Source organism: Terrapene carolina, unplaced genomic scaffold (genome assembly GCF_002925995.2).
Source record: "Terrapene carolina triunguis isolate 2854851 unplaced genomic scaffold, T_m_triunguis-2.0 Scaffold130, whole genome shotgun sequence".
Classification (NCBI taxonomy): domain Eukaryota; kingdom Metazoa; phylum Chordata; order Testudines; family Emydidae; genus Terrapene; species Terrapene triunguis.
Window position 1 is genome coordinate 31125403 of NW_020664481.1, and position 19602 is coordinate 31145004.

The window sequence follows — 19602 nt, forward strand, 5'->3', positions numbered from 1 at the left end:
GGATTTACAGGCACGCATCTTAATTTTAACTTGCCCCTCCCACCACTCTAGCGAAGCACCTGGAGGATTTGCAGTGTTTTCTACCATTTCGTGATTTTTGTCACTTGCATTTGGCTGCCATGGTGCCACCTCTTTATCAAACAGACATTTGAGGTCCCTGCTGCTACTGATCCTACTCACAGAGTGCTGCTGATTGACATGGACCAGAGTGCCCAGCATGGCTTGCTTAGGCTGAGAAAATGGGCGAATGCCCTCGCTCTTGCTCTCTCCCCCTCCAAGTCAGTCCTGAAACATTTGAGTATCTAAAATGGAAGCTCAGTTATTTTCTATGGGAATTATTGCTCATGTCAACTGCAAAGGGGAAAGTTAAAACAACAGCAACAACAACCACATAGTAAGGAAAGCCTCCAGAAAGCGAGAAAGTAGGTGATAAAAATAGGACATTTCCCCTACTGAATTTCGAAGCTGTATGACACGAGGGTTTTTCTTTCTTTTTTTTTTTAAGGTAAAACTACTTTTTATAAAGCAAAAGCAATTCTGGATTGATTGTAATTGATTTCCACCTACAATTAATATAATTGCATCTCATCCTGCTGCCACCGTTTAACCCGGAACTAGACAAGGCGCTGGCATGAGAGCAAATTTTAAAGTACTCGTAGTGATTTCACAACAGGCAGTGAGACTCTCCATATGTTCTAGATCCCAGCAAGGCAGAAGCCTGCTACAAAACTAGTACTGTAATTCTTGAACATACTTGCTCTTCTTATTAACGCAAACTTAATCTGAACAGGGCATGCAATGTAGCAAATAGCTTTGAGAGTATTGTAGGTATAATACTGGTTATGTTGGTAATTAAAATATGTATTTTTGTTAAAGGAGAGAGTATGCGACTATAATATATTTTAAAATTAATAATGTGGATAATATAAATTGTGTGCGTATATAATATAATATAAAATTATATAATGATAAACGAATTCAGCTATAATTGAGCCCCATCTGGTGGTGATATGAGGGAACAACTGATAAATTATTGCAATGGCAGAGAGAGATTGTTCACACAAGAGTTAAAACCTTTTTTCAAAAGACGTAAGTCTTAACTAATAAATGTGAGGCTAATTATATAATATCACTTTTAATCATACTATTCCTGTCTAATAGTCGTATCTTAAAATAATTGTCTTTATAACTGTTTATGTTTGTCTTGAGGGTTTGTGAATACGATCTCTTCTGTAATAAATACAGATTTAAGTGTCATGAGTAGAATTGCTCGCCTGTGCTGCACCGACTAGGAAGCCTTTTTGCTCTCTCTGATCCAAACAAATGCTCAAGAAATTGTTACAGATTACAGAAAACAGATTAAATTATTTGTGTGGACTCATTAGTGTAATCGACAAAGCTTGGCTATCACACTTTTTGCTCCTAGCTAATCTTTCACTTTCATGGGACTTTTCCCCCCATCAATGTCCAAAAACAAACACACAAAGAAAGAATGTGGATCTCACTGTCTCTCGAGTTGGCTGCTAGAGGATAGTAGGTAGCAGTCCTCTATTAAGACCTCAGGGTGCAACACAAAGTGCTTCAGTTATTATTACACAACATGGTAACAGTGTGTAGCCACTGTGAATAAAAACAACAAAACAGGGCCATAAAATGGAGTATATGCCCAGGGCATTTATGTACAGAAGCAAATGGCTGGGTGTCTCCATCTTATTTCTCCTCAAGAAGTAATCTAGGCTGACCTGACATCAAGGCCAGAGCGCCAGGGCCGGCTCCAGGGTTTTGGCCGCCCGAAGCAGCCACACAGAGGAAGCAAAAGAGAAAAGCCCGCCGTCGAGATCTGCGGCGGCAATTTGGCGGGAGGTCCTTCGCTCCGAGGCAGAGTCAGGGACCGTCTGCCGAATTGCCGCCGAATACCTAGACGTGCCGCTCCTCTCCAGAGCGGCCACCCCAAGCACCTGCTTGACAAGCTGGTGCCTGGAGCCGGCCCTGCAGAGCGCTGTGTGTGTGTGTTCATGTGCATGCACACACATTATATATTTGTGGGCATACATCCAATAGTCACCGATTAGAGTCAACAGTTTCCACAGTGGTCAGGGATTCCACAGCTCCTTTCTGTTCTAAATATACAGAAAAATTGTTACATGTAGGTTATCGCAGAATGGTAAATGTTGCCTTGTTGTGCTGAGCTGTGGCATGTGAAATAGGCACAACAAAAGGGTAACGAATGAATAAATAAAGTTTGTGAAGAGCAAAGAATGGCAGATGTGGGAATGGAAGTTAGGCTTTCCTATCTCCTACCCTTGTGCACGTTCCCTTGATGAAGTGGGCTTTGGGGGGGAATGGGGCAGGATGTAGATTCCTTTTACCGAAACCATTGGGAAATGGCTCCTGTTAGTTCAAGGGACTAAGAAATTGAGTGTATGACTAAATTTGCTATGCGCATACAGTACATTTCCTTTGTCTAATATCCAGCCATCAGTACTAGAAAAGAGCTAGGTGGTATCACCTTATTATCCTGTACATAAGGGAGGCAAAAGGGAACAATACCCATATGCTATTCAGCAGCTGCTAAGCCATTTCACAGAGGCTGCTTTACGAAGAGGAATGGCTGAAGTAGTTTATATGGGGAACTTATGCGATCCCCTGTGGAAGTGGTGGGGAAAGGAGGAATCACACAGCACCATAGTCCTGCGATGCACAGTTCTTACACGCTTAGCACCCCTATCACTTTGCCAAAAAGGGAGGGGGGGAGGTGCACTGGTTTCAGTGCAGTGGGACCTAATGCAGCACTAGCTGCTGGATTTTTAGGAGCTTAGCACAAACTCTATGTAAAATCGACTACATGTGCTGAGAGAGTTTTGGTGAATCGTAAGTAAGTCAGATTGAAATCATTTTCCACTGCAGCACTCAGCACTTCTCAGTGAGACCTATTTCCATGCCAGAGTTCAACTTTTTTTCCTCCTAGCTGTTTTGACTGTAGACCTTTTTATTTATTTATTTATTTTAAAGCACACTTTTTACAATGTGGAGTGTAAGTTAATAAGTGGTGTTTAGCATGGACTCATCTGTAGTTGCTGTGGCTGCTATTATGTCTGTGTGGTTATGTCTGCTTTTCATTAATGTCTTAGGACCCCCAAAATGAAAATAGCATAGGTTGGCTGTCTCTGTAAGCCTGAGGGTTGTCCACCTCTGGTTTAGACCTATTCAGGAAAAAACAGCTCATGGTTTATGTCATAAGCATTGTTTAGTCATTGAAGCTATTGTATAAGGGTAGCTATTGACGTCTGAACTGTTCTCTTGCCTATAACTATATCTCTGTATTACTGAACGACATAATCTTAGCTTTCTCATGCACAATTTGCTTTTAAAATTGAATGTGTTTGCATAAAGTCTTACACACTGCTTACTAATCAAATGGTTTTTTCCCCGTACAGAATATATACATGAGACATATGCTTGGGAGTGCTTTATTTTTGCGCTAGCTATTTTTGTCACAATGACTAATCAGATTCATAAGTGGTCCCATTCCTACTTTGGGCTGCCTCTATGGGTCACAGTTTTGCAAGATCTGCACATCATTTTACCGAGGAACCACCACAGAATCCATCACGTGGCACCCCATGAAACCTATTTTTGCATCACTACAGGTAAAATAAAAACTCTGAGAACCATGACATGTCTGATGTTGTGACATGGGGGGAGGCAGGAAGAATTTGGAAAGTTGAAAAAATGTATTGCTCTTGGAATGATTATTGCAAACTGGATATTTTCATTTGGTGCTGCTTCCTAATAGATGTGTTCACTTTAAAGCTGGAGCTTTAAATAAATAAATCTGGTGCTTTCTAGAGTGCAACGCTGAGAATTCTTCATCTTTCATGCTAAGTTAGACTGTTAGAAACTCTACTCATAGAGGAGAGAGCTGTTTCAGTGTAATACAGTACTGTCCTATTACAGGAACAGTTTTATGTAGTAGCATTCAACCCTTCATATATTGTATGATGTGTGTACCACAGATGGTAACATATATTTGCATAACTGAATGTAATACACATCATTGGCAATCAAATATTACATTAATGTGAAAAAAATTATTTAACATACCTGTGCTTATATTAAAATTCGTTCTCTGTAAATTGTTGCTGTAATTTTAAATTGACTAGAAATTCTATAAAAGGAAATCATGTTTTTAGATTGCTCAGGGCTTCAAGGACAGAAGCTACTTATGATTTAGTGAAGCTAGTTTGTACCAACTCTGTGTTGATGATTCTTTGATAATGTTTCAGATGAATCCATAATCATCTACTAAGTTTTTTTTATTTACTTCATTATTGATGATGCCTTTGAAAATTTGTTTTGATAGTCCATAATTTAAAAATAGATCTTAAATAGGGTAATTTAAGTGGAAAGCGTCTGTAATGCCCACAGAAGGAGTATTGAGATGGTGGCACTGAACAGAATACAAATCTCAAAGTACAGTGATCTGGTGGTGCATAAAAGATAGTGAATGAAGCTCAGGAGAATGATTCCCAGGCTAGTAAAAGCTTGTCTTCTCAAGGATGTGATACACTAGAAATGTAAGAATGCATGGCGAGGGTGGAAGAAAGAGAATGGGGGCAGATGGCGTTAACATTACTTTGCAACAGCCCTTTGACATGTACTTTAAACATTATCATTAATGTATGGGTTGGCAATGGCTTTAGGTTATGCTTAAGAAGAGCAGTAACTAGCAAGTTATAATATTTTAGCAAGGGGAAAGACAAAAAAGAGACATGATTGAGAACATATTTTTAACTATCAACACTTTTTCCCTTCCAGGCTGGCTAAATTACCCCTTGGACAGAATAGGATTTTGGAGGAAAATGGAAAATATTATAGAAGCATTAACAGGTCAGAAACCTCGAACTGATGATTTACAGTGGGCATGGAAGATGCAATAAAGCACTCTTTAAAAAAAAAAAAAGAACTAATATGTCATCTACAGGAAACAAGCATCTCTTTAGCACAATGGATTTTAACCTCTGGCACAATGAGTTTATGAAAACTTTGAAATTCTGCAGAGCATTGTTTGCAATGTCACAGAAGAATTTTATGATTTGCCAGCTTGGATATCTTTAAGAGTTGAAACACAATGATATTTGGAACATACAACCATTGAATATAATTGCTAATCTTAATTGGTTTTAAGAGACTATTATGCCTGATGTTGTATTTATTAGGACGTCTGTATCCTGTTACTGTGCTTAGGTGGATACTCACAATGCATCTGACTTCATATATGTACCCAGAAAAAAAAAGATATGTTAATTAACATAAAGTACATTTTGGCTTCAGTGTAAGTAAGATACATAAATTGGCTTTGTGCCATTGTATATTGAAGAGTTTGTATTGTTTAATTTGCATGATGCAATGTTTCAGTATAGGCCTAAGGAGTAATTTGACTAGATCTTTATTTTTAAACAGCCGAATTTTAAACTTCTGTGTTTTGGTCATGATTTTTAAACTGAGATTCCATTTTTGTTGCCACCGTTTTGCAACCCACAATGATTTGGTCACTTAGTTTTTCCCTTTAATTCATTCATCTATTTTCCTGCAGGTATGAAATGTGGAGGCAATCTACCGTAGGTACAAAATTGCACCAATAGAAATGAAGCTCAGGTTTGAAAATGAGGCCTTTTATACTGTTTAATGCTAGGAAGTCTTAACCACTGTTGTTTGTTGTTGTTAAATATTTATATTTCAGTGGCTCCAATCCAAATTAGTGGTTTCCATTTTGTAGGCTCTGCACAAGGACATAGTGCCTACCTCAATGATCTTATGATTTGAGTAGACAAGCAACATACAAATAATGGGGTCCGTAACTGTGGTTTTAAATTCTTTACAATGAGTGAAATATGCCTTTCAAAATCAAGACATTAATTTTAGTTAAATTAAGATTTCAATGAGAGAAATATGAGCATCTTAAAGCCATTTGTAATATACTTATCAAATGAAAACCCCTTACCAAATGGCTAGAGTGGGGCATATTGTAGAGTGGTTGTTTTTTTTAATGCTAGGAAGCAGTTTTACCATGTGTCTTTGACCTGATTCTGGTGTCACACTTATCTGCTGCTGTAATGCCATTGAGTTCTATGGAATTGTATCTGACTGATCCCTGATGAAGAAATGAGATAAAAACCAGTCTCTGGTTCTTAAATTTGGAATCTATCTTTCTCCTGCTGTCCCAACCCCCCAAAAATGTGTGTGGGTTTTTTTTTGTTTTTTTTAATATCTTGGGAATGGGGCAGAATTTATATTCAGAAAGAGCCGAAATGTTAGTGTGTCAATCTAGCTAAGCTGGTTGGTAGAGCCCCTCCGCATCTGATCAGTGATCCGCAAGCATGGTCTGCAGATACCACCGATATAAAGCGGCTATCCGCAGATTTTCAGAGATCTACTGGTTGGAAAGGGGCACTCTTGCGTGTGTTAAATCATTAGGAGGAGAGAGTAGGGGATTTTTCATTTGCAGACCCCTGAATAGTGTTCATCTGCAAAATGGTATGGTGCTAGGTTAACAGTGCTGAACAGTTAAGAACTTTGTCTCTCCTTAAAGGCTAATCATCAGCAATATGGGTTTGTGGTAATAATTCAGCTGTTCATTTTAGTCACCAGCCATCCATGATCATGACCGCAGCCAAGTCTCAGACTAAACAAAAATGCCTGTTGTTTATTCCTGTTGTCCTGCAAGATTTTTCTCCCAGTAAAATGATCCCATATAAATTGTGAACTTGTTCTGAATACTAGGTACAATTGTCAAAAGCAATTAAGGTCCCATTGAAAATCAGTGAGACTTAGGCATCTATGTCACTTTGGCACCTTGGAAAATTTTACCCACTGTGAACAAATGGACAGGCTCAGTCTAAGTACATGCAGTTAAAAGTGTTAATTGATTAACAATCCCGTATAGAAAGTAGGGTGGCCAGGTGTCCGGTTTTTGACTGGAAAATCTGGTCAAAAAGGGGACCTGACAGTGTCTGGTCAGATCTACTGATTGGATACTCAAAGTCTGGTTACTGCGGGTGGAGGATGCACCGGGTCGTCACCTGCGTCAGCCCCTACTCAGCCAGGGCCGCTCCCAGTCCCGGCTCCACAGGTGAGTCCCTTATGATCCGGGTGGGGGGAGGGGTGGAAGGGGAACAGCAGCTAGTGACAGGATAGGGGGCATGAGGAGTGGACGGAGCGGGGCCTCAGGGGAAGATGTGGGGCTTTTGGGGGAAGAGGTGGGGCAGGAGAGATTCTGACACTCCTGCTGGAGTGTTGGGTTTTTATCTGCACCTAAAGGGCAGAGCAACCACTCTGGCTAAACCAGGAAACCGGTTACTAGGATTTAGGAACGCTGATATGTGATTGGTTGACACAACTATAGGGGCCTACTCCTGGGAGATGCAGAACACACATGATTCCTGTTAAAGTCTGTAGGAGACAAAGTGGGAGGTTGACACATTCCAGGATGGGCCGGAGGGTAACAGAATACGGTCCTTAAGACACACACAGTGTGGTTTGTTGAAGATGATTTTATTTCCTTTAGGTATTTATCTACTATGTTAACAAACATTTCACATACAACAATTTAAACTCTTTGGTGGTTTGTGTGTGTGCATGCAGCAGACTGAACATACTGTATAACAGGAACTATAACTCACATTTATGAGGAAGAGGGAGGTTAAAAATTAAAAAAAAAAAAACTCTGTAAAAAAACTAGTTTCTTTGTATAATTAGGGCCAAATCCGGAGGGTTAAAGAAAGGGGAGCTGAAGCTATTCAGCACCGCTCCCAATCAGGGCACAAGCATATTGCACTGCCTTTGTGAATGTGTGAGGTAGCATAACGCCGATGCCTGGGTTGGTACAGTTATCTTTAGGGTTCCCTCTTACGGCTTGATGTTGCTCATACAGTTTTGTTTATTATTAAAGTGTTGATCCGAGATTCAAGTGCAGTAAAAGGGGGTTAGATCTAATGACAATCAATTGGAATCCAGTCTGAGCCAGTGAAATACAATACTACAATAAGTGGATCTAATTTTGGTTATTCAAATAACATCTTTTGAGTCCAATTAGTCTTTTTTTTTTATTAACCATAACATTTTGAAAATCTGTGTAAGTTGATTTCTCTTCTTTTAAAAAAAAATCAAAACATGAGAAGCTTTAAAGGATAGCAACAGATGGGAATTAATTTAATGTGCTGTTGTCATAACTTCAGAAAATTACAAACTGATCTAATGACAGTAAAATTTAGAGTAGGGAATTTAAGCTCTACACTGCCCTACTGAGGTTTGAAGAGAGAACAGTATTGATGTCGATTTCAGATTCCTTCATATGGGGATGAATGTCTATGTGAACTCCTGATTCCTTACACAGCTGTAGCAAGGTGTTAATATTGCTCTGTGACAAACGTAGGTATCTGGATAAAAGAAAAAAGAGAGAGCAAAAGTATCTTGCAAGTATCTCAGAAACTTTGGTCAAAATTTCCGTATGTGGTGTATAGCTATAGGCACATAACTCTACCTTTAGAAAACTAGGTAAAAATGGTTTGAAGTCAATGGGAGCTTGAGTGCTCAGCACCTTTGAAAATCAGGTCATCTATTAAGTTCCTGATTTTAGGTATTTGTATTTCAAAATGTTGAGCTGTATTTTTATTTTTATGTACATAGTCAAATGAAATAATTTGCAAACTGCAGATTTGCACGGTAAAGATGGTTACTCTGTATGTCTACAAGTTATTTTTTGCCTCGGTTTTAAAGATTTCCCTGGATTGCATTCTCTAGCAGTAAGGATATTTGATATTTCAAATGGTTCTAAAAAGAAGTAAGTATTTCTCATTATCATTCATCATCATTTTGAACCAACCCACATTACTAGTCACCATTAAAAGGTTATTTGCCAAAAGCTAGCACATAATGCTGCATGCAGTTATTTCCTATGCAAGCTCCAGAAAATAAATATTTTGTGCAGCATTCTATGCTAGCTGTTGTTGGGAGAGGGTGACTTCTTAATGATACCCATTATACCTATTTTCAGAGATCTGTAAACTATGGGGGAGTTCTCTTTGCTATTTTCACAAAACATTTTCTAACCTGCAGCTCAAAAATTCTTCAGGTCTGATCTGTGGCAGAGTCACTGTTTGTTTGAATTTTTCCTCTTCCCGAGCTCTTTCAAGCAAGCCCTTCAACCTTCTTTCAAATGCTGGGGATCCAGACGCTGTTTCGTGCAGATGAAGTTTAGAAAAAGAGAACTTCTCTCCTGCTACCGATAGCTTTTGCAAGGAGGGAAACATGGATATTGCCTCTTGCATGGAGAAACTGTTATCCACATAAAGTTGTCTTGCACTGATATCCTTCTTGGAGACACTGGCAGTTGGGTGAGGATTGTAAAAGCTGCCTCTTGAGCCATAGGAAGTTCTAGCAGATACTGTCTGCATGGACAAGTCAGTTCCACTGAAGGGTGTGAAATCCTTGGAGTGTTTCTGGTCTGAAAAAGGTCAGAAATATTAAACGTCTTCTCTCTCTCTACTCAAGGTGCTTATATGGGCCCTATTACCATAGTAGCTGAGCACCTGACAATCTTTAATGTACTCATCCTTACAACACCCTTGTGAGGTAGGGAAGTAAGATTATCTCCATTTTACAGGTGAGGAATTGAGGCATAGAAAGACTACATGATGCGCCCAAGGTCACACAGAAAGTCTGTTGTGGAACAAGGAATTGAAACCAGGGCTCCCCAGTCCTAGATTAGTACTCTAACCATTGACCCATCCTTTCTCTTTTATTGCTCAACAAATATTGCCCATTTTGAAACAATTGTTATATGTTAATTGCTGTGTAGAGCTGTAGAAGTACAGATTTCTTGGCAATAGATGCATGTTGACTATTATAAAATATTTTGAAAATAAAATACAAGTCTGGATGTTTGAAACGTGTCATCTCCAGGATGAAATTGACTAAGGCCTTGTCTACACTATTGGGGGGGGGGAATCAATCTAAGTTGCACAAGTTCAGCTACGTGAATAACGTAGCTGAAGTCGACGTAGCTTAAATCTACTTACCGTGGGGTCCACACTATGCTGTGTCAACTGGAGACACTCTCCCATCAACTCCCCTTGCGCTTCTCGTTCAGGTGGAGTACAGGAGTAGATGGAAGAGCGATCGGTGGTCGATTTAGCGGGTCTTCACTAGACCCACTAAATCGATCGCCGATGCATCGATCGCCACGTGTCAAAGTTCCGGTAAGTGTAGACAAGCCCTTAGTGAATCTAGTTTTGCATCAGTTTTGGACCTGGTCTTCTGGATCTGTACTACTTGGCAATAGAGCTGCTTAAGGATGAAACTTCCAAAGAACTCTAATATCAAGTAAATGTTTTCCATTAAAAAAAAATTTGCTTTTGGTTGTTGCTAATTCAAAGAGAACTGTGTACATTGGTTGCTGTTAAAAATATCAGAATTATCACTGTTTATTTACTATTCTAAGTTTGACAACCGATAGCAAATGCTGAGGTTTTAGTGGTAACCACTATTACCTGTTAGTTTGTAAATAAGAACAGTATGTTTTTCTAAATTATAATATTATATAAGGTTGAACAGAAGAGGGAGATTTTTTTCTGATTCATATAGAGTACATTAAATACAAAGCTCTGCCTTCTAAAATATCCTTTGTGGTAGGAAAACAATGAAAGCTACAGACGCAAATTCAGTGCTAAGGGTAATGTTGCCATCTGAACTCTCACAGGAGCTCATCTTGTAAAAGTTATTTATGGAAGAAGACTTTAGTCACACAAGTAGTCCCATTGACATTAGTGGAACTCTTTGCCTGAGGGAGGTCTTCAGGATAAAGCCCATGGTTCATAAAGTTAAGGGGAGCATGGAAGTTAGCTTTGGGAAAAACATTGGGGCCATATTTTCCTACCAGCTGTGAACATTCTGTATGCAAATCAGGGAGTTAAATGAGCAGTTACCTAATTTGCAAGAGCCTTTCCAGTGCAAATGCGAGTCTTAGTTGAAACCTGTCTCAGACTGCGACTGTATACCTTTTTAATGTTGTCCTATTTCCTAATATTTCATTAGACAACTTTATTTTAAAGTTATGAAACATATATGTTGTTTTCCTAAGGGACCAAAATGGCTACATGTCTTTCAGGTTAAATACTGAACATAGGGAATTTTTAAAAATGCATCTTATTTGCCCAGAAGACATTCCAGGCTATAGGCAACACACAGATAAAGTGTGTGTTTGTTTTTAAAAAATGTGTATATACAAAGTTGTCTGGCCTCTCAATCAAATATATGTTAGCTCCAGATTTGAGACATATCTTATTAGTATATTAGCCAAGAGCCCCATTTGGGACAATGGTGCTCTGTTTGGTAAATAAGTGATTAGAGAATATTTAAAAAATAAACTACTGCTGTCTTACAGCGGTTCAGCTCTATCATGCAATAATTTATTGAGGGGACATACTAACCATAAAAACACCTTTTAAAACTGGTAGACAAAATATATTGTATAAATCTTTCTTTTTTACTGCATCATCTCAATGGTTTAGGATCTTTTTAAAAATAAACTGAATTGAATCATCCTGTAGATAAATTGCTTACTAAATGGAATGTTTAGCTGTTTACGTTTTACAAGGCAGTGAGTCTTAAACAAATAGGTCGACAATTTCAAACGTGGCTGCCTATAAACTTGGACACCTGAATCCATGTGCAGGCACCTCAATAAAAGGGCTGATTATCAGAAGTGCTGAGCACCCAAATATGAAATGTCTGGCCATATTTTTTTAATTTTAGACTATTATAACTTAAGCAGTTTGGATGGTATTTTAAAAAAAATAACAATGGTTTAACAATTCCAATGATTTTCTTGGTTGAGACCTCAGAGTGGAATTTTTGTATGAAAGTTCCAAACATAAAACAAGAAATCAGACAAAGTGCAAATCTAGAGCAGTGCAAATGACAGCCTGCAACAAAACCACTTTCAGCTGTAATATAGCCAGTCCTCAATTTGAGCAGGATCGGGCATGGGTAATGCACACCTGGAAGACCTTGGTACAGTTTGAAACAATGATGCTCTGTTAGGTGGCAGCTTGATCACTGAGCCGTGTGTTAGCTGAGGCTAGCCGGCACCATGATCCTGCAGGTGGAGTTTTGGATTAAATGGAAACCACTTGTCAGTAAAGATTCCAGGCCATTTTTTCACTTTGGTATTACCCCCAATGTCCGGATCAAATTCCAGTTTGTCTACTTAAAATCCCACCTGCCTCCCACCAATAATGTCAGCAGGATAACTGAAAAGGAACAGCACCTTGCAACCTGAGCAGAATGAGGAGTTTGGGCCGGTGACTGAGGTGAGGCAAGCGGGGAATGTGATGATGGGCTTTTAAAGTGTCTGTATAGACTCCGGCAAGCTAGAAGGGTCTCATTAGAAAAAGGGAGGGTGCTTTTCTGATGGCAAAGAGAGAGAGAGCAGCTGAGTTTGTTTGTCTACCATCCCACAACTTTGAACCCTGGGGACTTCTTTGGGGTTCTAAGGGTTTAACTTACATTTGCTTTACTCTTAGTGATCTGAAACCTTTGCAGAATATCAATAGTGATCCACAGCCTCATTGTGGCTTTCTGTATCTCAGCTCCACCTCTCTGGATTGATGTGTTAATCTCCCTCCAGCCCCGTCTTCTGTAGACAGCCACACCATTTCAGGTCACCATCATGGTCTCTGCAGTCATCTCTCATCAATCCTGCAGGTCTCATTCTGTCTCTGATGGACACAGGTGCCTTTCTAAGTCTGTAGATATTTCCTCTTAAATGCACAGGACTTGCAGGCTGCCACCATTGCAAATGTCAGAGAGGATGAAAGACAAGAAGATGGCACAAGTGCCTGAAATGTGATATTTGATCTGTAGTGAACATAAAAAGAATCCTTCTCATCTAGGCTTTTCCCAGGACAAAGGACTGGTTGTATGTCAAAGAACTTTCCCTTGTAAAATTATAACTAATGTAAGGCGGTGGGACATATTCTCATTGTTCCTATCCCTGGATTAGTAGATGAGCCTTCTGAAATAGATTGCAAATGAGTGCTCATGCGACAGGAGTTTCATTTGGAGCAGCTCCCCTTAGTTTTCATTCCCTGTTGAATCAAGCAGATGTATGGAAGGCAAACCACCGAGTGCACTGGGTAAGTATGTGGGTTGGATCTTATTCACTGTTTGCAGAAGGTGCAAAAATATCCTTTGAAATAATACTGTTAGAAGGAGGAGAGAAATCTAAGTGTGTGGGGGAGGGTGGGGAGAACAGGGTGTACCTCTATTTGGAGACAATGCTACCTCTCTGCTAGAATTCGTGATGCTGTGTTAACATATTTCCTTATGGCAATCCTACTGTGTACAATGTCTTCATTCTTCATGTAGTTCTTATTAAAAATCAGATATTTGATTGCACATCTGGAGAAAAATTAGTCAACATGTCACATCTGACTCAGTGGGGCTGTTCACTCCTGGCAACAGGGGTAAAGTCTGAGAGGATTTTGCAGTGATTATTCCCTCCCTGGACAAATCGAGTGGAGAGCGGGGGGAGGTGCATTTCTGTCGATAGAGAACAATTGCTCCCCACCACAGTGAATTCATCCACTGAGGCTGAGGCCGGAGTTAAGAACTCTTCGCTATAATCTGTCTTACACTTTTCCTTCCTTAGCTTCAGGCCATTGCTCCTTGTCCTGTTATCTTCTGAGACTGAAGAATTCCCTTCCTTCATTTATATTACTATCTTGGAGGTATTTATAGACTGTGATCAAGCTCCCCTGAGTTTTCTCTTTTTGAGACCATATAAGTTTAGTTCCTGCAGTCTCTCCTCATATCTCTTATTCTATAATTCTTCTATCACTTTTGTTGCCCTTCTTTGTATTTCTCTAATATTTCCTAAACTCTGACTATCTGAACCAAATACAGGGTCTAGATGCTGGAGCACCGAGAAGCACTATGATCACCCTACTGTACACTACTCAGTCCCCCTATATATTCATCCAAGACCTGCACTGACTCACCCCCCCCCCCCCTTGATATTATGCTGTAAGTTCTCAGTTTGCCATCTACCATCAATCATTAGATGTTTATTGTTGCCTTTATCAGCCCTCCCACTCCCGCAGAAGTTCTGTTTAGTTCCACTCCTTAAAGCTGTAATGTGTATTTTCAATAGCGTTTCAGCCTGTTGCTTACAGCATACATTTCCTGTCTTAACAGGCCCCATTGCTGTTTGGTATGCTCTTCCTGTGACGTGGCTATCCCGCAGGTTTAGACATCCTCAGCCAGCTTGACCATGATGGTAACTATGCATCACCTCCTCGGTGGTTGATGAAAACATAAAATAATATTGCCCAGTAAAAAGTCCGCAGAAGATAACTCAGTTCCCTAGATATAGGCTGGACACTTTGGGCCAGTTTTCAGAAATGACCTGTGTTGTGGGTGCAATCACCCACAGGCAGCTGAAAAATGCAAGTGTGAAAACCTGCCTATACAAACCCAGCAGGAAGGTGTTAAATATTTCTACTGCACTCACTGGTGTTACTGCTTGAAAAGCGTATGTGCAGATATAAGCATGAACAAAGTTACAAGTGCACAAAAGAAGGTCAGATGAAGAGGGTGAGGCTTGCTTGTAAATCTTTTTTGAATCCAGTTGGTTCCATTGTGAATGGGATTTGAATATGTGCACTAAGGGCTCCATCCTGCAAGGTGCTATCACTGTAATACCTTTTCTCCATTCAGATATTGGAACACACAAAATTGGTGTTAGAAGTCCGTGAGAATTGAGAGAACTTATCGCCTTGCAGGATCAGACCCTCTGAGAGAATTGGCTTAAGTGAGGGTGAGCAATAGACTAGGAGTTCCTTTATTGGGTTTGAATGGCAGGTTTCATAAAGGGACCTGCAGCGTTTTGTACTGTACTCATAGATGGGTACATCCAGTAAAAGAGAGAGAACACAGTGTGTTCATATCTGTAGATAAACTGGCTATATACTGAACAGCTTTTTATAAGAATGCGGAAGGTTCTTTACAAGGTGGAGTTAGCAAGAAGAGCAATTGGAGTGTGGTGATAGGTGGTGAATAAAATGAGTTTGTGACAAAGTCATCTGTCAGTGATGCTTAAGTGTATTGAATAATAAAAGGGGCATCCAAACAACATGTAAAAAGAAGACCTCATAATTTTCAGTAAAACTCCAGGGCAAAAAATAGAAACAAATTTAGAAGGAAAAAATGGATTTGAGAAGACTTCAGGTCCATGCTGCTTCAGTTATTTGTGAATGTTGTATAAAGATTGATTTTCTAAAATATAGTTAATAGGTTAGTCATTCAGTCTGTGATACATCTACTTTCCCATGTAGACAAGGTCTCGGGCGCCTGTCGTCTTGATGTCTGTCTCTCCTTTCAGACTTTAAAACACACACAATTGGGATTTGCCACATCAGTTGCTTGATGTTTAGACTCTTAACTACTGTGATTTAAACCCATTAGCCTCTTTATTCGTAATAGTAAAGCACTACATTTAGGGGGGAAAGATTTCTCATTGGCTAGTGCATCAAGGAAACTTATTTTCAAAGACAATGAAAATGTTGTTTTTCTCTTTGATGAGGACTTACAGCTGTGGCTTTGCTGCACCTGTCTGTTATGGTTTGGATGATAATCAGTAGCTATAATAGTAATTTAAGTCACAGAATATGTATATATAAAATATAATTTTCACTAAATGCCGCCTCACCTTGCCATTTGCCTATCAGCAGGAAATCATCCTGTCACCAGGCTCTATTCCATTGACATTATCTCTTAATTATACTTAAATGACAGGAAGAAGAAAAACTAATATTTTACTGTTCAGGGATGCATTTCTAAAAGAATCATTTACAGGGCTACATCAATAAAGTAGAGAGGGAGTTCTGTTCTTAGCGGAGTCAGAGAAACTCTAATTATTGCAATAAGAAAAACTGATTATGCTGCTTAAAACCTGGAAAGTAAATCAAGCCTCATAAAGGCATGAATGTTATCTTCCCTACCACAACCTGGTCTTTTTGTTGGTAGGCGCAGAAAGCTGACAAAGTTGGGCAAATGGTCACCAAACTGGCTCCAGGGAGTTTCAGTGGAGCCTCTCTCGGAGACTTGTTGCACTTCTTGGTTTGTCTCTTGGTTCACTTCACTGGATGGTATCTTGTAAAATAAATATTTATTATTCATATTAATTGCTGGTGCGAGTAGTAGTCTTTTTTTTTTTTTAAAGATGGTTGTGTTTCAGCAGAGCATGGAGTTACAAACCCAACCCATAGCGCTTTGGCCCCTGCTGTTCAAAGGAATTAAAAAGTAAATTGGGAACAATTTTTGAATTCTATCAAGCACACTGGTGTAGATCAGAGATGCTGAATGACTGGCCAAATTATTGGCCTCTCTGTAGCTGTAGGTTCAGGACAAAGCAGGGATGCAATATATGTTATCTTCTCTATATGTATCTTCATAACAGTGGAATCTGAGTGATAACCATGTTTTAATTGCTGGTGAACTCAAACAAAAAATAGTTCACATTTACCTATCAAGGAGGAATCTCAAGTAGAAGCGAATTTTAGAGGGCTGTAATCTACTTTTAAAAATTATATTACAGAAGAGCTGGTCCTTAGTTAAGGGTGGGTTGAATTCTGCATTTAAAGCAGGGATTCTCAACCATTCTTTTTATGTATGAAGATTACAGTGTTTCCGACCACAAATTACAGCACTTACTCTTGAGAATAGAGTGAATTTAGTTTATAATTTAAAATGGTTCCTTTAAGAAATTTAGCACTGTGTGTCAAACCATTTTTTGTTTCTAATGGTCTTAATAGTAGTCTAATGTAGAACCTTCAAAACTCCCATACAGTTAAAACTCACTATCTTGTGCACAGGCACTATCTTGTGCACGATCTTGTGCACAGGCAACATTTTAAGGTGTTTTTTTTTTTTAAGGATTTTACCATAATTCTTAATAACCAAAAGATTTTTTTTCTGCAGAGGCTGACAAATAATTTTCTTCCACATGGATTTCCATGAGGAATTCCCCTTTCAAAATGTCTACCATCTCCTATTGTTCTCAGTGGGAGTGACGCCAATGGCTGGTGACCAGCAAAGATGCCTTCTTTTCGAATGATCAGCCCCTCCCACTGTTGCTACTGCCAGTAGCAAAAGAAGAAAAGCTGCTTCATCCCCTATACTGATCCTATTATGTACTAATCATAACTGTATGGTTATTGAATGGTGTCACTACAGGGCAGAAATAAGGTTGGTTGGGTGCCTACACTGTACATTTCCGCTCTGTAAGATGTTTGGATTTTTGTTTTTAAGTTTAACCTTACCTGGGTTTTTTATGCTTGGTTTGTTAGATAATTACAACATCCCTATAGCTTTTACTCTTAACTTGCTGATATGTACTCAACCTGAACTCCAATTTAATGTAGTCTTATCTGGCAGTACGTACTTATAATGATGAGTGCAGCCTTGTGTGGGGCAAAGGTTGGACAGTCCCGCAGTAGATTTATGCAATACCCAGTTGGTGGTTTAATTTTTCAGGGCTGGGGGTAGTCTGCTCCTGTGTAGGCTACTTATTTTATTCTCAATGAAAACTCATCCCAGGTAGACACAGCTAGCAAATGGGGCAGGTTTAGATGGTCATATAATTTATACAGTGCGTATCTATAATATATACAATCTGGTACAGTGACTGTGCTTAAACTTGCCAATATCAACTAAGATAAACATAAGTGTAACAGATGTATAATCCCTATTAGTATGCATTTTAAATTGAATAGCAGAATAAATAGGCATGTTCTTCCTTTCATTAACAGAAAGTGGGTAGACATATTGCTTAACAACAACAACAACAACAAAGTTCTTTGCCTCTGTGTTCACAAGAGAGTGTAGGAGACAGATGCCAGAAATAGTTCCCAAGGGATGCCGAGCTACTACTTAAGGACACTAGGATCTGAAGTGTGAGAAACTCTAGAGCCAGATGAAATCCAACCCACAAATTGGAATGAAGTGGTCAAAAAGGGAAAAATTTAGCTGTTTCTTTAACTCTTTCCCAAGAAGGATGGACCCATTTACAGTTGGGGGTAGAATGTTAGGGGTATGGAGGAGAAGGAAGTGTCCATTTATTTTAATTGGTATATTTTAATAACCTTCCATACCCCCATTATTGGTTGATGGTGAAGCTAGGATAATGATAGGTTTTGCTTTTTAAAATCTTCTTCTCCAACCTTCTTCTCATGCAAGTCTCCAAATGTCTGAGGGGTGTGTTAATTTAGATCCAGTTTTCATGCACCTGTCTTATCCTCCAGGTGCCTTACTCGCATTAAAACCCACAAATGCTACCAAAGTACAGCCAATAAACTGTAGACACACACAAATAACTCCCCCAGGCCCCCTCCACAAAACAACAAAATACCTTATAAACTTTCTTGACCCAGTGCAGCCCCAGTTGCACCCTCAGTCACTGATAAATGAGCAACACCCACCAGTACAAGGGGTGTGTTTTGTTTTTCTTTTTAACATTTGCAAATATCTTCTGGGTCTTTCTTGGTCTTTCTTTTTCTGCCAAGTGGTAGTGTTAATACAGTAAAACTTGAGAAACATTCCTCTGTTGCAGTGTAATGCCAAAACTAGAAACAACTGCCAGAAATTCATGTCCAAGCCAAGTTTATGGGAAGCCAAAATTCACTAGTGTTTGCTTTCTCCAAACATGGTTGGTTTTGCAGTGTTTTAGAATCCATGAATTTGGAGGCATGCTCATGTAATTTCCATGTATTTGGAAATTGGTGAAATCCTCAAGTGTGGTCATATGAGGAGGGGCAGGTGCCAATTGTCACGGGGCTATTGAAACAAATTACGTCAGTGGAGCTATGACAATTTACAGTGGCCCAGGGTCTGGCCCAAAGGATTATTGGTGGCTACTCAAGTTGCAGTGGTGGGATAGAATTTTTGGAGGGTGGAGCAAGACCTAATTTGTCCCGCTATCCCCAGCCATGAACTCCCCTCTCAGCCCCTGGCTTGCCTGACCAGCATGATCTGCTTACATCTGCAGCATGAAGAGCTACTCGTATAGAAACCACAACTCTTGTTTTATTATATGGTTTTTATGTATTGCATGGTGTCCCTTGGAAAAGCAGTTCATTACCTTGTATAAGTTCTTATATGACGACGATGCTGATGGGGATAATTCAGCTTGTTTTGCTAGCCATCTTTTCACTTTTCTTTCTTCCTGCTTCATCAGATTATCATTCATGCTCTTCATAGTCTCAAGTGACCTTCGAATCTTTTTCAGCTGAATGACGAGAGAAATTGCACAACCCTTAACAAGTTAGTTTTCTACAATTATATCAGTGGTCTATGTATATTTAGGGGGAAGAGTTGAACCATTGCAAAATTTTCTGACTCACTGGAGAAGTTAAATCTTTTATCTTATTTCATAGAGGTAAGAAATCCACAGCAGCTTTCTTAGGTGTCTAGGAGAATAAGAATATTGTTGTTGAACTGCTGCCATTTTCACATGGCTCTAATTTAGAGAGAGATCTCCATTAA

The 19602-nt window shown here is 39.3% G+C and overlaps 1 protein-coding gene across 1 annotated transcript in view; it reads left to right on the forward strand.

Moving 5' to 3' along the window:
• LOC112112247 (transmembrane protein 189-like) overlaps positions 1–5475 on the forward strand; it is a 75835-nt gene extending 70360 nt beyond the window's left edge. The window contains exons 5-6 of the mRNA XM_024208091.1: positions 3438–3650; positions 4819–5475. Of these exons, the coding sequence (XP_024063859.1) occupies positions 3438–3650; positions 4819–4940 (335 nt within the window). The 3' untranslated portion in view covers positions 4941–5475. The remainder of the gene's footprint in view (positions 1–3437; positions 3651–4818) is intronic.
• Positions 5476–19602: the final 14127 nt, after the last annotated feature.